This window comes from Phacochoerus africanus, chromosome 12 (genome assembly GCF_016906955.1).
Source record: "Phacochoerus africanus isolate WHEZ1 chromosome 12, ROS_Pafr_v1, whole genome shotgun sequence".
Taxonomy (NCBI): Eukaryota; Metazoa; Chordata; class Mammalia; order Artiodactyla; family Suidae; genus Phacochoerus; species Phacochoerus africanus.
Genome location: NC_062555.1, coordinates 26033352 through 26056627, shown reverse-complemented (window position 1 = coordinate 26056627; position 23276 = coordinate 26033352). Strand labels below are relative to the sequence as shown.

Below are 23276 nucleotides of genomic sequence, written 5' to 3'. Positions count from 1 at the left end.
TTCTTCAAGGTGAAGCCTCCACATCAGTAAGTAGACAATCGGTCTTTTAAAAGATACCATGGTTCTCACTTCTAGGTGATCTTAGACCCCAGGTCCTTCAGGGCCTAGAGAAATCGTTATTAAGTGTACTGTTGCCCTCAGAGTAATGGCCACCTAAAGATACATTTTTCTTTTTCTTTTTTTTTCTCTTTTTAGGGCTGCATCTGCCGCATATGGAGGTTCCCAGGCTAGGGGGTCTAATCAGAGCTACAGCTGCTGGCCTACACCACAGACACAGCAACACCAGATCTGAGCCACATCTGCGACCTGTGCCACAGCTCACGGCAATGCCGGATCCTTAACCCACTGAGCGAGGCCAGGGTTCGAACCCAAAACCTCATGGTTCCTAGTCAAATTCATTTCCGCTGCGCCATGTCGGGAACTCCTAAAGATACATTTTTCAAACACCCTAAAGTGTAGGGTCCCTAAAACGGAAGGTTCTGTTGTTTCCCAAAGTATGAGACAAACTAGATTCCTATCTGGTTTATCCCAGGATTCACTATCTAGGGGAAATTAAGCAGTTCAAACATAATTGTGAATTAGGTTCAAGGCAGAATAAAAAAAAGGGGAGGAGTAATTGTAATTTATTTCTCTGGAACATGTCATATCCTTGTTTCTCATCCATTACACAAAAATACAAAATTTACTGTATGACTTACCCTGTGAATCAGAGCATTCACATGACTATCATGACAGAAGGATTGCACATGATCGAGGTCTGAAGAATAAGAGAAGCAAAGCGTATCAAGAGCCTGGCAGTATACAAGACTGGGGGAGAATATAAAATAAATGTTAACAAAGAACAAAGACAGAGTGACTCAGAATTAAAGGAAAGAGGAAACACAGTCCAGTAATAGAGGGCAGTGGTGGAAAGAGGACGTGTTTCCTAAGGCACCTCTGCCAGTGCCTTACCCAGGACAGTGGAAGGAAAGGCCCCTTTGAAGTGGTGCAAGGACGCAGGAAATACTTCCATTCCTCACGCTGGCCAGAGCCTCCTGTAGACGTGGTAATCACTCTTTATTAAGTGGATTGATAAATATGTACTTGAAAAAGGAATTTCATTTACAAACCCTCCCTTAAATGAAAAATGTCTCTTGGCAAAACTCTTGGAAGATATTTTTAATACAAAGAAGTGGCCAGTCTGATAGCCCAGAGTGAGCTCCTGTATGTACTGAAATCATCACATGTGCACAGTGTGTGATTTTGCAGCAATAGCAGAGTTCACTTCTTTGGTGTTTGATTAAGCAGAAGTAGTTGAATATATTCAAATCTGTATCTATACCCATGTGCACCCATATTAATTAAATAGTTAAACATCTTCCAGGGAGGCAGATAAATTATTCAGTATGATATTTTTCATCATTTTTTTATCTCAGGCTGTTAACATTTTAGCATAGGTCACTGGACACAGGACCTTTAACTATCGTAGTGATTCAGTAAATAGTTGTTAAATAAATATCTTAGTTTGAATTCATACGGCACTCAAGGGTTCTTAAAACAAATCAGTAATTAGTAAGAGTTAACAGTTGTTAAGGGGGTTTATGTGCCTGACATTGTCTAATCATTTTACATGGATTTTTAACTTAAGCCTCATATAAATCCTCAAATAAATCCTTACTTAATCCTACGAGATAGATGCTGTTTTTTCACGCATTTTCTAGAGGAGGGAACTGGAGCACATAGCTGGTAGGTGGAACAGCCATGTCTGAGTGTTACCCCTGGACTCCAGAGCCTTCTGCACTGACCACTGGGATTTGCCGCCTGCACCGGTGCATGTGCCTGTTTTCTAGGGTCTCCTCTTCATCCTGAAAATTAGTAATCCTGTTTCCTTTACTCTTCACAGCATCTTGCATCTAGGTTGGAGTCATGGTAGGGATCAGTGGACTGGCTAAAAATTGAAGCATTTTTCTCGTTATCTTAATTCCATTTATCTTGATTTAAATGACTGTTTGAAATTCATTTTTAGGTACCGTGGTATCTACAATGCAAATAAACATTACAGACAATGCTCTATTTTATTATATGGGTATTTCCTTTGATAGAAAATGTTATTAGTTAAAATAGAGACGAGTGAGGCAAAGAGTAAATATATAGCGGGAGGTTTTGTGGTTATTAGAGGAGAAAATGGGAGCGCTCCTAGGTGGCTTTTTCTTAGATGGAGTGGGATAATGGTTATTCATATCATTGATTAAAAGTTAGTGTTAACCTAGGGATAAAAAGTTTTTTTTTCTTCAAAAATTTGAAGGTAGTTTGTAGTAATTTTTTGATGATAAAAACTTTGGAAACCCATATATATACATACATGCTTTCATGCCTTTAAAATTCTTAGAGTTCCTGTTGTGGCTCAGTGATTAACGAACCCGGCTAGTATCCATGAGGATGCAGGTTCGATTCCTTGTCTTAGTGGGTTGAGGATCTGGCATTGCTGTGGCTGTGGTGTAGGCCAGCAGCTTTAGCTCCAAACTGACCCCTAGCCTGGAAGCCTCCATATGCCATGGGTGCGACTCTAAAAAGATGCACACACAAAAAATTCTTCTCTTTATCTTAAATTAATGAAGGAAATTATTATTCCTTTTTATTTGCCAAGTACACCACCTATTAAATTGTAAGTATATGTATTTTTGGTTATGTCAGTCTCCCCTGTCTTGCGTCCAGGCTTTTGCATTGGCTTTTTTTAAAAAAAATTTTTTATTACTCAATGAATTTATTACATTTATAGTTGTACAATGATTTCATTGGCTTTAGATTAAGCTAATGTTGACTCAGAGGTCTCATTACCTAAGACCGATACACCCAGGACCACAGTCCTTGGAATTGGCATTTCAACAGTGCAGTTCTTTTTATAGCAGAAATATATTTGTAAGTGTAAATAACTTCATGGCCGTTATTTAAATCTTCCAACAATAAAAATTAATTCTTAATTTTTAATAGTGAAAAGTAGCTTGATCAGAGCTAACAGTCTAAACAGTTCAGTGTCAGAACTCACAGATTTACAGTGCTTTCTCTAATTGAAGGAAGAAAGAGAACTTCATTTCTAACTGAAATAGTATATAAAAGTAAAAACCCACGTGAGCAGTCCCACAGTGGTCTCAGCTACTCCAAGAAGGTTTCCTCACTCCTACGAGGAGCCTCACAGGAAGCTTTTCACAGGACACTGCAGTGTCTTCATGTGCGCTGAGCTCGGGCAGCTCTTTTGTGACCACGAGTAGAGGTGGCCGAGGACAAAGCCACCACCTCAGGACAGCAGAGTGGGAGGAAGAGAGACTCCTGGGCCTTGAGGAGGATGTCGAGTCCGTCCCCGGACAAGTTAGCTCATCACTTCTTGCAGTGCGAGAATGACCACTGCTTGCATACAACAAGCACCCTTAGCCGACTCAGTTAGTCTTGTTCCTTATTTAGAGATGCTCTGAACCAGGACACCTAGCGTAGGCAATCAGCTATGTCTTGATTCTTGGGCCTTCTTATCTTCCTTCCAATTCCTCCTGCCTTCCCATTGAGAACCTTGGAGCAAAATAGTTGTGAAATTGAATTAAGAACGTGATGAATGATTGAGCGTATATGGGGGTCGGGACGGAGAGAGGTCTAGGTAGCTACCTTGTGCGAGGTTTGGGTAACTGGGCAATTGTGCTGCTGTTCTAGCTGATAGGGGGTAGAAAACCAAGAGGGTGACTTCAGCTTTATTCATTCTGAATTTGAGGTGTCTGAAGAACCTTCAGAAATTGATACTAGAAAGTAGTTAGAAGTACAGTCCTTCAGTTCACAGAAATATCTAGACTATGAGACAGAGATATTTGGTAGCTGTAGTTGAATGCATGGGTGCCATTGAGGCTGCCTAGGCATGTGTACCTTAGCTGAGTGTGGAGAAGAGGCATGTAGGGGCCCTCAGGGAACAGGAGGGGTTCCGTGCAGAGGGGGGGAGGGGCGGTCGAGGAGGAGGAGGAGGAGGAGGAGGACGGGGGGGAGGAGGGGGGGGAGGAGGAAGAGAGGGTGGGGGGAGGACACAGGGACTGATTCTTCTTTATTGGATGTGGAGGAGAATAATATTTGGACCTCAGGGAACAGGAGGTTTTCAGTGCAGAATGGGGAGGGGCAGTTGAGGAGGATGAGGGGGAGGAGGAGGAAGGACACAGGGACTGATTCTCCTTTACTGAATGTGGAGGAGACTATTTGGACCTCAGGGAACAGGAGGGTTTCAGTGCAGGGTGGGGGAGGGGCCGTCAAGGAGGAGGAGGGAGGGGGAGGGGAGGAGGGAGAGGAGGGAGAGGGACCCAGGGACTGATAGTAGCAGAGGTGTACCCTTTCCTCTCAGATTTTCCTCAGACACATTCTGAGGCCTTTGTAGTGGCTGAACTTTTATCAGGAGCCCACCTTGACACATTTCAGCTTTTTTAAAAAAGTAGATTTTTCAGTGCTCCTTTCCTCTCATGTTTAATCAATTTATCCTGCTCAAGGAAACCTCTTAACACTAGCAGTTGTACTCTTTTCTCTCTTCCAGAATCAATTTGATCATAATGTTCCTTCGTACAGATTTGGGATGTAGGAATAAAAAACCCCACAATGTGTATACATTTTCATCAGTCCTCGTTTTGGTCATTTATATATTTTCTATTTAAATGTGTTGTTTTTAGGGCATATGCAGAGATATGTGTTATTGCCCCTTGGGTTTTGCACTTCATAATTTTATAGTCTATCTCTTTCTTTTTGTTACTTGTTTTTAACATATGACATGTTAAGTCAGCGTGTTCTTTTTGAATGAAAATAAAATATTTTAGAGAATTAAGAGGATTTTGAGAACCCAAATAATTTTTCTTGCCTGAGGAAATTAGTTGGGTATTTCATAAAAACAAAAGCCTGTAAAAACTGGAGAAACATAACTTTTGAAGAGTATTGTCTTAAACCTTTCACATAATCTAAGGATGCCAGTCGAGAAGTGTGTGCATGTCTGATTAAGAACACTGGGTGGTGGAAATACCAGACTTTATGAACACCTCTAATAAATTAAAAAGTATGATTTTCAATTAACATCATTGTTTAAAGGATCAAAAAAGCTACTTGCATGTATCTTATTCCTCCCTTTGACCCTCCTCCTCTCTCTCTCTTCTTTTTTAACCTCAGTTTGAATAGCACCTGTAATTAAGGAAGAAAACCGAGCCCTGGGAGCTAGGTAGGACTTGCAGCCATTGATCTGTGTAAACCCAGCTTATACTGTCAGGGGAGAAACAGTCAACTGCTGAGCTGCTTTGTCACTGACATAAGCTGAGAGAGGATTTTTTTGTCTATACTGTTTATACACTAGTCTATAGACCTGCTGGCTGGTTGAATTTTAAAGAGTGCGGAGGTTTAAAGACGTGTCCCCTGAGGGATGCTGCTGCCAGTTGGGGAGCGGGCCGAGGCTGTTGTGCACAAGTGTGTTGCTTGTGGAAGGAGGGAGGGGAGGGTGTGAACGAGGGAGCAACTCACTGGGAAGCATTCTTCATTGGAGACTTAAAACTGATGGGAAATGTATTACCAGTTTGGCTATACTTGGAAGCAGACAATGGTTTTGAATATGTATCTTTATTGTTGGAGAAATGGTGGGAACAGCTTTGCAGGGGAGTCTCTAAATAGTATTTCATGTGTGTTGTAAACATGGGAAATGGTTCCCATTCTGCGGCACCAGCTAAGAATTAGCAATGATCAGATGAACTGTTCTTCTTTGTAGTGAACTGTTTTCAGTGCAGGCAATTTCAGTTATTTCAGGTTTAGCAGCTCTTTCAGTTACATTTAATAAAACATTGTCAGTTTTTTCCAAACATAGGGTTTTGGGCTCACACCTATAAAGATACATGTTCATGAGCAAGCTGGGGTACCCTGCCCTAAAGATAGAAGATCACTTTTTTATATGATGTTTTTCTTTCAGCTTCAGGAACTTGAGGCTCTTGAAGCTTTCTTAGCTGTTGACATTGGAATTTTACAATGTTTTATTTTTCATTGATATCTTATTTCAGTCTACCTTTTCAAAGAACACGAGAAGTTCTGCTTTTAAAACACTCAATACCATGTTTCTGTTTAGGGTTTAAATATTCAAAATTGATAATTGCCCTGAATGTAAGTTTTACTGTTTTATTGGTAAAGAGGTAGTAGCTTACTAACTTACTTATTTTTTTTTTGGCAGGGGGTGACTACTGCATCAAGATAATTTGCTCTTTTTTCTTTTTAATGTGCAGGATCCTCATTAATCTGTTTTGTTTTGTAACATCACCTGGCTTTGAACTTGTATGATAGCATTATCCTCAATTCTGAAGTTTACCTTTATAATAAGAGTTAATTCCAAGTTGTTTTTCATTTATAACAAAAGCTTTTCTTTTTTTTTTTTTTTGCCAAATGGCTGGTGTATCACTTGCATTTTGTGATACATGTTAATGATTATGATTTTTAAAAGCTTTAAAAATTATTTTATAATGACTATAAAATCACTGCAGGTTTCAAGGTCAGTAAGATTATTTTCTATGCTTAATTAAAACGTCGATTTTCATATTAGGCAATTCTAAGATAAAAGTGCAGAGAATACAGTCCACGTTGCTTTACACATAAAACCTTGTTTTCAGATACACATTTCTTCAAGAGTGTTATTTGGGATAAAACTTGGTGCTACCACTGTTGTATTTACCGAGTTCAACACAAAAATGTGTTTCTTTAGCTGTAGAACATCCTTTTTTTTCTTTCTTTCTTTCTTTCTTTTTTTTTTTTTGAATCATTTTACTGTGGGACACGTAGCGTTGTTATACCTCTCAGTCATTCATTCTGCTGCCAACTTCATTCCCTTTTCTCTGCCTGCATTTTAATTGAAACAACATTTATATTTTTGAGCCAGGATCTGTCAGAAGTCCCTGTGGCTAGTCTGTGGTACAAGTAGCAGCAGAAGCAGCTTGCCCATATGGTGCGGGGCTCCTTGTAAAATCCATATGGCCTTGTTGAAGGGAATCCCAGCGGGGAAGTGAGGAGTGTTAATACCCTTCAGGCCAGGCCTTTCCCTCCTGGGGCTTCCGTGGCATTGTCAGTGCAATCTGCCAAAGCACACACTTAATTCCTTTTTAATAATCAATTATTTTAGTCTAGGATCCTGTGCTATTTTTCTTAAGGAAAAAAAAAAAACAAACTTTTTTTTTCCCCTCCTAAAAAATGTCTACCTGCATCTTTAAAAATATTCTTAACTCTTTTTTTTTTTTTTTAAATTTGCATTTGTAGGAAGTACTCCAGACTGTGCCAAAGTTCTGTTTCCCCTTTGACGTGGAAAGGTACAGTATGTCCATCCTTTAAAATAAACTTAGCCCATCATAGTGAGCACTTTAAAATTGTTATGTGTGTTTTCTTTATAAAACGAAATGTACTTTCCCCACTGCTTCTAACCAAAAAGACTAGAGGTTCAAAATTAAATAAAAATCTTTAAAAAAAAAATAATGCTTGAAATGAAGAAGGCTTTTAAATCATTATATCTTCTGTTTTCTCCACTTTGGTCAGTTAGGATTAGCCTTAAGGGTCCATTTCTTCCTTTTGTCCTTCAGGTACAGACTGAAAGCACTAACAGGAGGGAAAAAAAAAAAAAAACCAACATGGTAATATGTCTTTTATCAGAGCCTTAGAATTGTGTCTTTTAAAATTAGATGTATATATCTTCGTTTCTCTCTCACTTCACCCTGATTGAAAAGACCATCTGTGTGAGATTGTAAAACTCATGGCTGGTTGTCTCCCAAGAATAGCTTTATAGAAATAGTGCAATATTACGGAAGGCTGCAGGAAACCCTCTTACCTAGCAGTTTTGAAAAATCTCATTATGTTTGTTTTTTTTCCTGAACAAATACTGAATGAATAGAGCATTACCTGTGTGTAGTTGGACTGTCACAGAATATATAGCCCTTTGAACATAAAAACAGATCATTTACTGTTTTTCATGTGATTTTTCACACCCTGTTAGCAGTTTTTTTAAGAGGATGCTGTGAGGGGATTTTAAAAGAAAATTTATTTTAGAAAACTATTTTTCTACAAGTAAAGATGAGAAAAAGTCTGCAATTTTACAGTGTTAAAGACAAAGCCTTTTGGATGATGGGCTAATTGATGCTAATAAGTGTTGCTGCTGAGTGATACCCCTTGTTTTACCTCTTTCCTGGGGAATCAGTTGTGTCCGATAATGTTGCAGATTCCAAATTAATAACAAAGGCAAAATAAAGGAAAAGACGCTATGAGAGTAAATTGTGAACATTGGGGTTTAGAGGGCGTATCAATCACTAGAGGCTGTTCTTGACGTTTGTGAAAATATTTAATAAATTGTCCCCATAAGTGTCTTTGTTAAATGTTTAGCATTTAAAATGCAGTATTTCCTGACAACAGAAAATGGTTTGTAGTAGTGGTGCAGCAGGAGTAAATAGCATTTCTTTTTACATAATTCCTTTGGCTATTTCAATGCCAAAATTTAGGTGTCATGGAAGTTTTATTTTGGGACGAGGCCGCAGATGCCCAGTTATTGTTGTCTAATGGCAAGATTATGGCCAGTAACAGGATATGTATTTGTTTTATTTTATTATTTCTTTTCATTTTTGGCCACCCTGTGGCTTATGGAGCTCCTGGGTCAGGGATCAGATCTGAGCTGCAGTAGCAACCCAAGCCACAGCTGCAGCAACACTGGATCCTTAATCCACTGTGCCAAAGGAACCCACGTCCCAGTGCTCCCAAGACTCTGCTGATCCTGTTGTGTCCCAGCGGGAGCTCCTGTATGTTTTAAATAGTAATAAAGACTCGTAATGATTGACCCCGAAGTAAGAGTTTTAACTACAGAAACAACCCCCACACCCCCGCTACTGAAGAGGCAGCTACATGCCTGGCAGCGGCTCTGCTCCCCCCAAGCCACCCTTCTTGTCATCTTGTAGCGACTACCTGCCTTATGTCCTTGCTAGCAGCTCTGCTAGCCGTGCTCCAAGCATTGCTTATCCGTTTCTTTTCTGTAATCTTGTTTACTCAGCTTCTTAGGCAGGAACACTGTCTGCTGGGGGAAGCGGGAGGGCGGGCTGTATTCTATGAAAGCTACACCCAGAACAAAGACCTGGTGCTCAGACTCTGGAGGCAGATCCTCTGAGCCGGCACTGGCACTGAATAAACCTGGCCGTTCCACATCTCCGAGTGCCGCTTGTCTCTTTCCGCTGCCACTGTTTCGGCAACAATACTGCACCTTACATGGCAGTGTGATACATATGATGGTCGTGTGGTACTTCATTGAACATTGGCTAAAATTCTTTGTAGAAAGCTCTTCTATAGAAATGGGGTTCTTATTTTGTACCTGGAAGTTTATATAGGTAGCTCTAGGAGACAATGCTAAAAAAAAAAAAAAATGCCAGTAGTAATTTGTATGGTACTTTATTGGGTGAAGATGTCAGCAGAAAAAGCAACGTTAACAGAAAAGGTGGTGGCTGCCAGTAGATTCTGAAGCAACACACTTTGCAGTCTAAGCAGTCTTAGAGCCACCAGGAGAAGAGAGGATGCAGGACAGCAGACTGTCACTCTCACTGTTCCATTTCGTTGTATTTTCAGAATTTATGGAATATTTGATAAGTACTTTTAAGCATGTGATTCCCTCGTAAGGGCTTAGCACATGCTGGATTGCTCAGTTTACCAGGCATTATGGCTTAATTTGGTTCTTGATTCATGACTTAGTTTACACGTTCCACCCTCATTTTAGTTTTAAAACATCATTCTAGCTTTGAGAACCACCTGATCAGAAGGGCAAAAACAATGCCACGTACAAATGTGTTCTTGCTTTGACTTTTCTTTAGACAATTCTCACACAAGGCTAAAATGTCATAAATTACTGTATTTCAGGGTATCTCAGAATCAAGTTGGACAGCACTTTGCCTTTGTACTGACAGACATTGAAAGTAAACAGAGGTTTGGATTCTGCCGACTCGCATCAGGAGGCAAAATTTGCTTATGCATCCTTAGGTGAGTATTTGCAGTAGAAAATAAAGTCAGATGCACAGTGAACTAGCTGTCTTTCTTTTGTACTTTGTTATGCTTGAGATGCTTAAAGATATGCTTATATATTCTTTAACTTGTTTTCTCTAAATCCAACTAAGCTGAAAAATAATTTTATTCACTTTCTATATGTAGCATCAGCTAGGTTTAAAGATTTACCAGTACAGTAGAATTTTTCTTCAAAGAATTGACTCTTTTAAGGATTCATTTGTGTGGGTTTACTTTTGAAGAATTAAGATATGAGTTCAAATAATGTATGTTTCACATAAATAGGATGCAAAAAATTCGATTATATTAATATGTGCTCTTTCCTATCACTGTCGCAGAACTGGGGTTTTTGAAAGTGAATTTTTGGCTTAAGGCAAAGGTTGCAAACTGGCGATTCTGGACAGAAGTGTTGAGAGGTGTTTTATTAGACCAAATGGTATTTTTAAAAATTTGAGAAGATGTTTCTGACCTTATAAATTTCAGTGAAACTTTGCATTAAGTTCTTATTTCTCGTTGCCTTTGCTAGAGCTGGTCTCGCTCTCCCAGCATCATGAGCTAGAGCTGAGCAGCAGTGTCTGTGTCACAAGTCCGTCCCGCTGCCACCATCCCTGACTGGTCAGCCCTGACTCAGCAGACAGCTGAGAGCACGTCTGTGTGTGGACCTTGGGTTTGAGTTGTGATGCTGAGAAGGAAGGGTCCTGAAAGTTAGCTGCCCTTTTTATGTCCTGATGACTCAGAGATGTCGATGTGGTCTGTGAGAACAGGACTCTATACTGTGATGATAATGCAAATATTGGTCAAGCTAGATTCTCTAGAAATGTTTATAGGAAAAGAGAGAACGTTAATTTTAATAATTAAGGTAGGGTGTTCCCGGTTTGTGGCTCAGCGGTAACGAACCTGACTAGTATCCATGAGAACATGGGTTCAATCCCTGGCCTTGCTCAGTGGGTTAAGGATCCAGAGTGGCCATGAGCTGCGGTGTAGGCCTCAAACGCAGCTCATAGCTGGTGTTGCTGTGGCTGTGGTGTAGGCTGATCGCTATAGCTCCGACTTGACCTGCAGCCTGGGAACCTCCAAATGCCGTGGATGCGTTTGGAAGTGTTAAAGTATTACAAGAAAACGCGGGTGTAAAATTGATATCTGCTCTGTTCATTTGCTGTTTAGCTACCTTCCTAGCATTCCCTGAGGGTTAAGCTGTAAATTTCCTGAGAATATTTGTAAGTAACAGAACATAGGTGTGCCTTTTTTTTTTTCTTTCTTTAAGCACAACTTTTTTGGAACCATTGTATTTTAAACTTCTGTGTTACTCAGAAGTGGGTTTCCCTTCAAGCTGTAGGCTGATTCTTCTCATTTGAAGCCACTTGTTTGAACAGTGGGAGTGGGAGGAATGGTGTGGAAAGTGGGTGGGTCATCTTCTTTTATTGTGTTTCATTCAAGGGCTGCCCAAGACAAGTTTCTCTTAACAGAAAGACTGGAGCTGTACGAGCTAATTTTCCTCCATGAATTTTCAAATCTTTTCGTTAAAGAAAATCAAATTTGCAGAAGAGTTTCAAGAATAATGTCTGCGCATGCCCTAAAGTCACAGTAGTTAACATGATTTTGTTTCTCCCTCCTCTCCTCCACTCTCTCAGTGTACATGCACAGCAAATTCTCGGTGTGTCTCTTTCTCTTATTACATTCTTTTTGCCAGCCCATTTGCGAGTAAGTTATAGACGTCATTTTCTGTAATATTTCGGTCTGTATTCTATAGCTTACCTCACTGCCTCCAAAGTGAGTTCCTGATGCTCATAATTAAAAAGTCTAAACCTTTCTCATTGTTTTGATCTCTTCATATGCTTTGAATACATTGAAGCTATTATCAGTTAGCGAATAGTTATTACATTTCACAATAGTTCCTGTAGGTGTGCTTGTAGAATAAACGGTCTTAGAAATTTCTGTTGAAATTAGGGGAAGCCATCATGACTTCAAATATTTAACAAAATTATGAACTATAACTATTTGCTAAGTGATTAAAAGATTAGTATAGTGTTCATATCTCCAAACCAGTTGCCATTAATTTGTAGGAAGCAGATTCTAGAGCAGTTGCAATAATGAAGTTATTTTTGTGTGGTTCTCAAACTTGTATGTGTGGAAGACTACTTGGGTGTTCTACGAATCTGAGTTACGAATAGTTTTAGTTGCAGAAAAAATGATTCTACTATATTCATGTAATAAAAATACACAAGTAAAAGTCATCTTTGCCAATAGAGAAAACCTTTCACAATAAGCATTACTGGTCATTTAATATACATATATATACATATATATATATACACACACACATACATACACACACATATATATATTTTAAAAATAAATATTCCTTGTATTTTTGTTAGTTGATGGTGCTTTATGATAGATAAGAAATAGTAGGTATCAGTGCTTTATGAAAAAGTCATGGAGGAGACTCTTAATTTGAGAAAAATTCTATCCTACAGCTTATTTTTTCTTAGAAAATTAAAAAAAACCTGCCATCATAGATGTTAATGGCATTTCTTAGTTGTTATCCTGGAAGGCAGTGTGATCATAAGTAAGGTGTTCTTTGAAAATAGCCAATTTAGAGACTATCCAATAAATTAGAGAACAGAGAATTAAAATATAATAGGAGCCGCTTATTCACAAAGTTGGTATGGGTAGGTTAATACCTATTTTGAGGTGTAATCAGTGTACGCTTGTGCATATAGTTTTGGCAAATCTCCATGACTGCTGTAGTGAGAGGAATGATGATGTTTGGGTCCTAGTTTATCCGTGGACTATACCAAGTCTTCATTGCTTTGGAGTTGAACTTTAGTGGTGTTGGAATGAAGGATGAAGCTCTAAATGTACTAGAGGAAAATGTTGAGTTTTAAAAACTGCTTAGCTGTGCGAGCCTCACGTTGACTCCTGAACCCCGCAAACATTGGCGTCTTTGACTACATAATGATGGCAACTTTTCTTTGGTTACAAACACAATAACGAAATTTGAAATACCAGCAACAAACTGATAGGAATATATTTACAGCCACTGTAGCAGATTATCACCACAGTATGTAATAAGCACCTCCAGATGAAAAAGAGAGAGAAGAACAACCCAGTAGAAAAAAAGAAAGCGTCTGAATAATATGTTCACAGAGGACATTGTGAATAGCATATATACCTATGAATGATGCTCAGCCTTATTAAAGGCAAAAGAAATGAGCATGGTAAGATGGGCAGAAATGAAAAATTAAAATAAGCATGGGGGAAATAGAAATTTCATGTGCTGCTTGTAGGACTGTAAAATGATATGATTAAAAAAAAAAAAGATACAATTTTTTTTTTCTTTTTTTTTCGTCGCACCATGGCATATGGAAGTTCCCTGAACAGGGGATCATGCTTGAGACACAGCTGCAACCTACACCACAGCCATAGCAACACTGGATCCTTAACCCACTGCACCACAGTGGGAACTCTAAAATGACATGACTTTTTGAAGGGGAATTTAAAAATATCTATCAGATTTTAAAATCTCGAAGTCCTTGACTCAGTTCTAAGAACTTAGAACTCAGGCATATTCCCCGTGGTGAGCAGTTAAGTGTGAGCAAAGTTGTTTATAACCAGGTTGGTAATAGCAGAGCATTGGACGTAGGTGTCTCTCAGTAGGAATTGATTAGGTACTTGGTGGGACCTTCCTGATCTTTTCTTGTCTCTTTTCTTTCTTCACGGATGTGTTGTATTCCCAGTGCCTACAGTAGTGCCTGGCATGTAGTGATCTCTTAACAGATATCTGTGGAATACATAAACTAATGAATTAACGACTAGGACAGTAGAATATAATTTATCTGTTAGGAAAAATTATGCACACAGATGCGGATTCGGAGAAAGGCTTATGATGTATTGTAAAAATGATGAAAAATTTCAAGGTAACATTTATAGTATGTTCTTATGTTTGTAAAGAACAGGTTATATGTATGTAATTGTATATATATTTAAGAAGTAGTTGATAACAAAGATTTATATATGAATACATAATTGTATATACTTAGAAAAAAATCTAGGAAGATAGATCTTTAATTCTTTGACCTTTATACCCTTCAGCATTCATCTGCTTTTTGCAATGAGCAGAAGTGATTTTAATCCGTTTTTCCCTGCTCTAATATTCTGAGATGTCAGAACCATACACAGCATATTAAAAATCAGTGGGAATTTACCCGTACCATCTTTTGTCAGGTAAAACATCGGGACAGGAGGTGACCCTACCAGTGTATTTCAGTCAGGGCGCTCCAGAGGCAGTCAGTTGAGCCCTGCTGAGTACAGAATTAAGAAAGGGAAGGGCACGGGTATTTCATTCTACATCCCTGAAATTTTGAATCTCCGTGTAAAAGAAGGATCTTTGGGAAAGAAAAAAAAATATTACTTGTGAGGCAACTTACCCAACAGTACCTTAAAGCCAGATATTAGTGTTTTTCTGTAATTTGAGCACAAAACGTTCAACACCATGTTCAGGATGGTGGCCATGCTTTGTGAGATAGCAGGAGAAATGCTACTTAATTTCATTGTATCCTTAAGATGAAGTAGAAGAAAGTTTGTTTTGTTTCATATAAAACCAAGACTTAGAGATTAAGTGATAATTTTTGGAGGAATATGGGAAAGGAAGGCAGAATTATCTAATCAGCTAGCTATTCATGGGATTGGTTTGGGGCAGTCAGGTCTCTTCATTTAAAGATTTTTTTTTTTTTTTTTTTTTGAATTCCAGATTGCACTGCTTCCAGAGTTTCTGTGAGAGAGGGCCACCAAGGCTGGTCTTCGCAGTGTTCATTGGTGGCTGGCCAAAGCTTTAGAGCAGTGTTTGCACTCACTCTTTTGCAAATGTCCTGGTTCTCTTAGAATTCAGCCTTAATTCTGAGTCCGAAATTCTAAGGCTTCTTAAAATTAAGCATTAACAGGGCTAAAATTTATTGAGAAAACGACAGAGTACTTGAATAAGCAAGACACAGAAATATATGTCATGTTTTTATGGTAACAAAAGTAATATATTTTACTACGGAAGAATTGGAAGATCCAGAGAGGTTTAAAAAAGAAAATATAGGCACTCATATTTGTGACATAATAACCATTACTTAAATTTCGATATTTCATTCTAGTCTTATTTCCATGACTTGTTAAGACACGTTCATAAATCTTTCTATTGGTTAGCAAACTAAATAATTAATTGTAGTCTTTATTCATAGTTTGTGAAATGGATGAATAGATAAGGAAGCAGTTTGTAAGTTGAAAAAGCTTTTATGGCTTTCATGCTATCTCCTGTTAAGTGCTGAGAATTTTTGTACATGCTTAATCAGACAATCGATGATTTCACTTTTTTTCCTTAAAAGTTGAGATTTAGCACAAGGATGATTTCCTTTCTGATTATACTTTTTAAAATGATTTGCTTATAGCTTTACCTGGAGTATATTACAACTTTCAAATATGAAAAAATTTAGTGTTTTGTTCTTAACATTATCTTTTGTGTAAAATTACTGCATTTATATTGAAACATACTACATTTTTAGGTATTCAGTTGTGAGAATACCAGATTGATTATTCAGGGTCATTTTCAATATCAGATGATTTTTAAGTCTTAGATATTAATAATTTCTCCTGTTGTTTTTATGATATCCTGTTAAACACTTTAACTTTTTTCCTATTTTATCAAATACGTCTTCATAAAAAACTCACCATTTACTTTACTGTCTAATGTTTGAATTTGTATTTTAGTAATCTAAATTTTAAAAGAAAAATAAATCTCTTGAGTTTTTGTTAATATCAAACAGAACAATACTTTAAGTCCTTAAAGAGTAGTCATGATGAAAATGGAATAATTTAAGAATTTTTAAGATTTTTTTTTAATACAAAGTAAAATAAATACAAATTGGTGGTAAATTTTCATTAGGAAAGCAAAAAAAATAACTGTGCTCATTGGATTTCTGGAATAGCAGAGACTTCTAGGTTAGCGATGACAGTGATAATAGTAATAATAACAATAAATTAAGAGCAAGATCATTTAATGTTTGTTTACTATAAGCCAAGCATTTTGCTAAGTGATTTATACACATTTATTGATAAAAACTACTCTGTGCCTTAGAGTTCTGAGCTAGAAAATTTGCATGTAATGCTCTAAAGCTACTTTTTATCCTATTGTATCAACTCTGAGTAAAGCGTTATAGTTGATGCTATCATAGGGCTTGGAAGTAATGTAGATTTACCGTAGAGTTCTAATCTAGAAAATTGGCACACAATGCTATAAATACCGTGTTATCTTCTTCTCCTGGATTTATGCCATTACAAGATTTGAAAGTGAGTATATTTAATTTCTATTTGTTTCACTCACTTTTTAGAAGAAATATTAAAATTCAAGGTTAATATACAAGTTGATACTTAATTTTCAATTCTTAGCCATTGTATGCTTTAGCTGCTTCTTTGACGTGTCGTTCATACTTTATCAAGGTTTCAAAAATATCCTGAGATATTACTAATTTAAATCCTGCCCTTGTATTTAGAATTGCTTTCACATGCTAGCAGAAATGTAAGAAATACCTTTTTACCTAATTTGATTAGCATAATTTTACAGCTATAAAATTGTCGCCACGGGTTCAAAATGAAATACCCTCACCAGGAAGACAGATCGGGGCTCGGGGCCTTTGTAGTGCTCCCCACCCCCGCCCCATAACTCATACCAAACTTGAGGCTCTCACACTCTTCCTTGAGGCAAATCCCTTAGAAGCAGAATGTTTCAATTTTACACATTTTGTGTCAATTTTCCAGACAGAAAAACAGCCTCTAGACATTAGACGTTTTTCTACGGAAAGGCAGTTTCCTTAGTTTTATTTGATGACTCGAAGTTAGGGTCCTGCTGGTCACTTAGACTGTTAGTGGTTCCTGACTCTTTGACAAAAACCATTTCCTTTCCTTTATTTAACCTTTGGCTTTTGGATGTAAAAGTTTTATCAGCTCTATAGTGGAAGCATAAGTGTGGGGGAAGTCTTGCTGCTGCTAAGTGGACTCATGACTTTACATACGCATCTGTCCTTTGCCTTGTGTCTTTACGGAAAATTAAGGAAATAATCTTATAACTAACCTTTGACGACTCTCCTGCCTTTTGTTTTAAAATACTTGGTCTCAGTGTATTTGTTGTACATTGATATGTGTTTCCAGGACTATGAGGGTGACAGGCATGCCTTGTTAAAGAGTGATGTTTTCTGCTTTATAAAATCCAAGTAAAATATCTTATTCAGCCATTATATGTTGAATACATTTTTAAAAACTTTCTGGGATTTTTGTAGTTGGTGGTAAGAAAACAGATTTTGAATTTCTTTGGGACTAAAATTAATGAAAACTACTTTAGTTTACTATTATTACTTTAGTTAATAATAATCCATTTAGGAGCTTAAACATTAGTTAAAAATTAATTGCTTTGAGCATAACATTGGTTGCAAATTATTTATGAAATTATAAAAATAAAAACATGAGAATAATATTTCTGACCCGAGCAAAGGTAAGCTTACATCATTTATAATATTTATTATATGCGTTTTGTTTTTGGGTTTTTTTTTTTTGGCCACACATCTTGTCTTAAAGTTTGCAATAGAATCTTGTTAGAATACTTGACTTGTTGACTACTCTGTGAACCCTGAGCCAGTTTCTTGTCATATTAAAAAAGTGAGCAGGACTTCTGTTGCATAGTTGCTCCATTTCAGGGGTTGCGAATTCAGTTACCTGTAGGGAACAGGTAGGGGGCTCAAATGAGCTACGCAGATTAGGTGACTGACAAGAGGAACTTGGGATGAGCCTGGTAGTCTAAACAGATAGCACACGCCACATCCAAAGGCAGAAGCTTTTACATGGCTCTGCGTATTTGTTGCAAAGCAAAAAAAAAAAAAAAAAGTGTGACTGGTATTGTCAATCCCTTTGATTTTTAAGAGGAGCAAGAAGTCTAGATGTTGAGATGAATTAGCTGACTTAGAAGTTGGCCATTTATTCTGTTAAACAGCAGCAGTGGGGTATGGCCTGAACAGAGCATGCCTGTCGATAGATGAAAGACGCCGTCCCCAGGTAGCCAGATTGCATCCTCGGCTCTCCATGCTGTTGTTTACTTGCAGCAGAAAATGTCCCAGCTTCCGTGACCTCCCAAGAGCGTGACTGGGTTAACCTGAAAATGACTAGGTAGTACTGGTAATCTCAATTTTCATATTTAAATTACTGAACTCTTACCCCTGGTGCTTAGATGGCTCTTCTACTTTCTACTGTACTTTCACTTACAAAACAAGCAAACAAACAAGAAAACCCCAAAACCCCATCAAATATTACCAACACTGTTTTGAAATTATCAACTCAATATCATGCAAATTACTGCACTGGATTTTCTATATAACTCAATGAAATTTATTATTTACTACTCTTAGGCCCACTGGTTCTTGCCCAGGATTAATTTTCTTGTCTCCTCCACCCCCTGTCTTCCTCCTATTCTGCTTCACTCCTCCATTTTGTTGCTTCCCAGAAACATTATGGTGAAGGTAAATTTTTGGAAATGCTTTTAGTCTGTCCCCACACTTGATAAAATAGTTTCTCTGGACAAAGAATCTTAGGTTGCAAAGGATTTCACCTCTGCCTTTTGGAGGTGTTATCTTCTGTCTTCCCAGAATTGCTGTTGAGAGAGCGGTTCAGGGACGTTTTGCATATGATGCCTTTGTATGCCACCTGCTGGGTCTCTGGAAGTTCTTGGGTGTTTCTCTCTCCCCCATTCTAGAACTTCAGTGCGATTCTCTGGTTTGGGTCATTTATTTTACAGTTAACCCAGTAGCACTTTCCATGTGGTGAATCATGTCTAAAGTTTCAGGATTTTCTATTAATATTAAAAAATTTTTTTCTTTTTTAAAAAAATAGGCTATTTACTCAGTTACATTACAGTCGAAATTGAGATCCTGATATTTTAGTATTTACTCTCAACATCTATCAGTTTGTCTCTTTGTTCTGGTTCCTAGGAGATACTTTTTTTTTTTTTTTTCCTACTGCGCCCATAGGCATATGGAGATTCCAGGGCCAGGAATCAAACCCATGCCACAGCAGCAGCCAAAGCTGCTGCCGTGACAACACTGGATCCTTAACCCACTATGCCACAAGAGAACGAGAACCCCCTGAGGAAATATTCTTGACTTAGTTTCTAACCTTCCTATTGATTTTAATGTTTTTTTTTCAGCTTTTATATTTTGAATTTCTAAGAACTCTTTCTTGTCTATAATTATTTTTTCACTTCTTTCTTTTAGATTTCATTTTGTTACTAGCATCCTGTTTTTTATTCAGATGTTAATGATAATTTTTGTAACTCTCATCTGATGCTTACTTGGAGTTCCTTTTATGTTTGTATCGATGTCTGTATTTTCTCAAATACCTGCTGGGTTGGACTGCTAATTTATATTTATGTTTGAGGCACTAAGCTGAATTAGAACCATTGTGTGTGCAGCAGTGAAAAATAAGAAAATAAGGCCTTCGAGGTATTTTCTCCTTTGAGGGAGTCTGAAATTGGTGTTTGAGGCTCCTGTGGGCGCCAGTCTGTTGGCTAATGGTCATTTTCCTTCCGTTGACACTCAGGTTTTGATTTTTCTCTCTTCTGCAAAGTCAGTTCTTTGTTTGCTCACCACCTTCACAAAGCATCCACTTGTATTGCTTTCTGTTGCTTTTTTTCCCCGTTTCTCTTGTCCCCATTAATTTACACCCTTTTTATTCATTTGCGGTCATTTTAGTGGCACTTCCAAAGGGCACAGTGATAAGCGCATATATTCCATATGCTAGACTTAACGAGAAGCTGGTGGATATTTTTAAATAGCATAGACACCTTTTATGCCACTGCTTGCTATTTGTAATGATCATTTTAAAGAACTCTTATATTGCTGAGTAAAGATACTGTGGTTTACCTAACTCTTCTATTATGACTTTGGATTACTCCTGACTTGAAAGCATCATTCATGTCACTAATAAATCAGACAATATTTGAAAAAATGCTATATTCATTAAAAAAAATTTTTTTTAATCTTTTATGTATCTGTACTCTTGTTAGTATATAGTTTTTTAGTAAACTATTACCCTTTTTCTCTTAAAAGTATTCTGATGTAGTAATTCTTGGAAGAAAAAAATGAGTATTTAGGGAGTTCTTGTCATGGCTCAGTGGTTAATGAATCCGACTAGGAACCATGAGGTTGCAGGTTTGATACCTGGCCTTTCCCAGTGGGTTAAGGATCCGGCGTTGCCGTGAGCTGTGGTGTAGGTTGCAAACACAGCTTGGATCTGGCGTTGCTATGGCTGTGGTGTAGGCCGGCAGCTATAGCTTTGATTAGACCCCTAGCCTGGAAACCTCCATATGCTGCAAGTGTGGCTCTAGAAAAGACAAAAAGACAAAAAAAAAAGTGTTTGTTCATTGATAATTAGCTATTAGTGTGATATGTGATTTACTGTTCTTATATATGAAAAATGGACATTTTAATATACAATTAAAAACTCTGGATAGATTTTAAATATATATGTACCTTAATTTGTTGATAAGGAGTACAGATTTTATTTTGTAGGATTGATTTTTGAATTTGAAATTTTGCTTTCATAAAGAATTGTATTTGTGTCTGGCAAAATGAATCAAAATTAATTTTACATTATGTTTTGGTATTTAAATGCTATTTATAATGTTTAAAAATTTTAAAATAGTCTTTCTTACTTGTATTGATATTTATTTTGAAATTTACCATCTGCTTAAACAACAATTTCTCAAGAATCATTTAATTAATAAGCACATCATTCTGTTTTTATAAACTTAAGTCAGTAATATTTGAAAAGAAATGATTATATCTTTGTTTTCAAAGCTTTTTAAAGTTAAGTTTTTATTTTATGTCATATCTTATTACAGTGGTTAATTTTTGTTCTAGGAGTGCTTGTGGTACACTCACGCCATGTATATAGGATTGAGTAATTTTAGGCACTACTGTTATAAAATAGAAGCGCATAGTGAATAACCTCTATAATAGAACTTTGGGTTCTAATTATTTTATGGAAAGTCTTAATAGGTTATATGTAAAATGTTACTGTAACAGTAAAGAGAACGTAGCTGTAGTTCTTTTTTGCCCTCTAGGATCCATCTGTTTGAAATAACAAATTTAATTTACATTTTGCCGTCTTATTTCTTGATTCTAAATGATACTGTATTTTGTAAGTAATTTTTTTTTTCTTTTCAGTTACCTGCCATGGTTTGAAGTGTATTACAAGCTTCTAAATACTCTGGCAGATTACTTGGCAAAGGACCTGGTAAGCTGTGTTTTTCCCCATTTTTTTAATTGTTGTTTTTCTACATCTAAAAAATGTTTTATATGTTTTTCAATATATGTAATATGAAATTTAACATTTTGACTGTCTTTAAGTGTACAGTTCTGTATCATTAAGTACATTGTTCTGCACTCATCAGCAGCATCTTTAGAACCTTTCTATTTCCCAAATTGAAACCCTGTTCATTAAACAGCAACCCCTCATCCCTGGGGCACCCCTCGCCCCACCCACAGGTCCCTGGGGCAACCATTGTGCTACTTTGTGTCTATATGAATTGCACTCCCACTTCATGTAAGGAGAATGATACAATGTATGTCCTTCTGGGACTGGCTTATTTCACTTAGCATGTTCTCAAGGTTCATCCATGTGTCAGAATTGCCTTCCTTTTAAGCCTGAATATTACTGAGTTACTCACATACCACATTGTGCTTATTCATTCATACTTAGATGAACCCTTGGGTTGCTGTTGTGAACAGTGCTGCTCTGAGCATGTATCTACAAATGCCTCTGAGTTGTGCATTCAGTTCTTTCGAGTATATAGCCAGAAGTAGAATTGCTGAATAATAATACAGTACTTCTATGTTTAATTTTTTGAAGAACTGCCACAACATGTTCCATGGTGGTTGTATCCGTTTGCACTCCCACCAGCAGTGTACACAGTTCCAGTTTCCCCACATCCTGCCCAACCCTTGTTATTTTTTGTTTTTGTTTTATTTTAGTAATTGACATTTTAATGGGTGGAAAGTGGTATATGACTGTGCTTTTAATGTGCATTTCCCAGAAGGTTCGTGATGTAGAGTCTTTTCATATTTTTACTAGTCATTGTTTATCTTCTTTGGAGAAATATTTATTCAAATCCTTTGCCGTCTTTTAATTGCATTTTCTTGTTATTGAGTATGAGTTATTTATTTATTCAGGTATTAATCATTTACAAATATTTTCTCTCATTCCATGGGATAGCGTCCTTTGATGCACAAAAGTTTTCACTTTAATGAAGTCCAGTTTACCTGTTTGTTTGTTTTTTTTCTTTTGTTTTGTACTTTTAGTGTTATATCAAGAAATAATTTTGGAGTTCCCGTCGTGGCTCAAGTGGTTAACGAATCCAGCTAGGAACCATGAGATTGTGGGTTCAATCCCAGGCTTTGCTCAGTGGGTTAAGGATCTGGCGTTGCTGCGAGTTGTGGTGTAGGTCGCAGACACCACTCTGATCTGACATTGCTGTGGCTGTGGCATAGGTTGGTGGCTACAGCTCTGATTAGACCCCTAGCCTAGGAACCTCCATATGCCTTGGGTACGGCCCTAGAAAAGACAAAAGGACAAAAATAATAATAATAACTTCAGATCCAGTGTCTTGAAGCTTTTTCATCTAAGAATTTTATAGTTTCAGCACTTACATTTATCTTTATCCATTTTCTTTAAAAATAAAACAAACTGAAGTTTGCTTTGAACCAATGAACTTCCCTGGGATAATAATTTGTAAATTTTCCCCTTAATCATTCTTTGATATTTTAAACAAGAACTAATTAACTAAGATATTAGCTGTGCTATTTGATGCAACTTAATTCAGATAAAAAGTTTTAAAAACACTTTAGTGATTGCCTATTGTTGCTTTCTAAATTTCAAATATAGGGTGTATTTTCTTATCTCTGGTTGTCTGTTTAAATCCTTATCTGTTTAAATCCTTACTCTCTCACTCTCGAGATACAGTATTTTGTTTGCTCCTTTGGCATTTGTGTTGTCTTTGTTTTTAGTTATAGCCTCAGTCTTTTCTTTTTAAAAAAAATTTTATTGGAGTATCCTTGCCTTAAAATGTTGTTATTAGTTTCAGATATACAGCAAAGTGAATCAGTTTTTTATATATATGTTTGTGTATATCCATTCTTGTTTCCCACATAGGTTATTACAAA

At 37.1% G+C, this 23276-nt stretch overlaps 1 protein-coding gene across 2 annotated transcripts in view; it reads left to right on the top strand.

Moving 5' to 3' along the window:
* DENND1B (DENN domain containing 1B) overlaps positions 1 to 23276 on the top strand; it is a 245761-nt gene that overhangs the window by 93408 nt on the left and 129077 nt on the right. For both annotated transcript variants that reach the window (XM_047755321.1, XM_047755320.1), the window contains exons 4-6: positions 7267 to 7316; positions 9889 to 10008; positions 21282 to 21351. In XM_047755321.1, coding sequence (XP_047611277.1) covers positions 7267 to 7316; positions 9889 to 10008; positions 21282 to 21351 — 240 coding nt within the window. The remainder of the gene's footprint in view (positions 1 to 7266; positions 7317 to 9888; positions 10009 to 21281; positions 21352 to 23276) is intronic.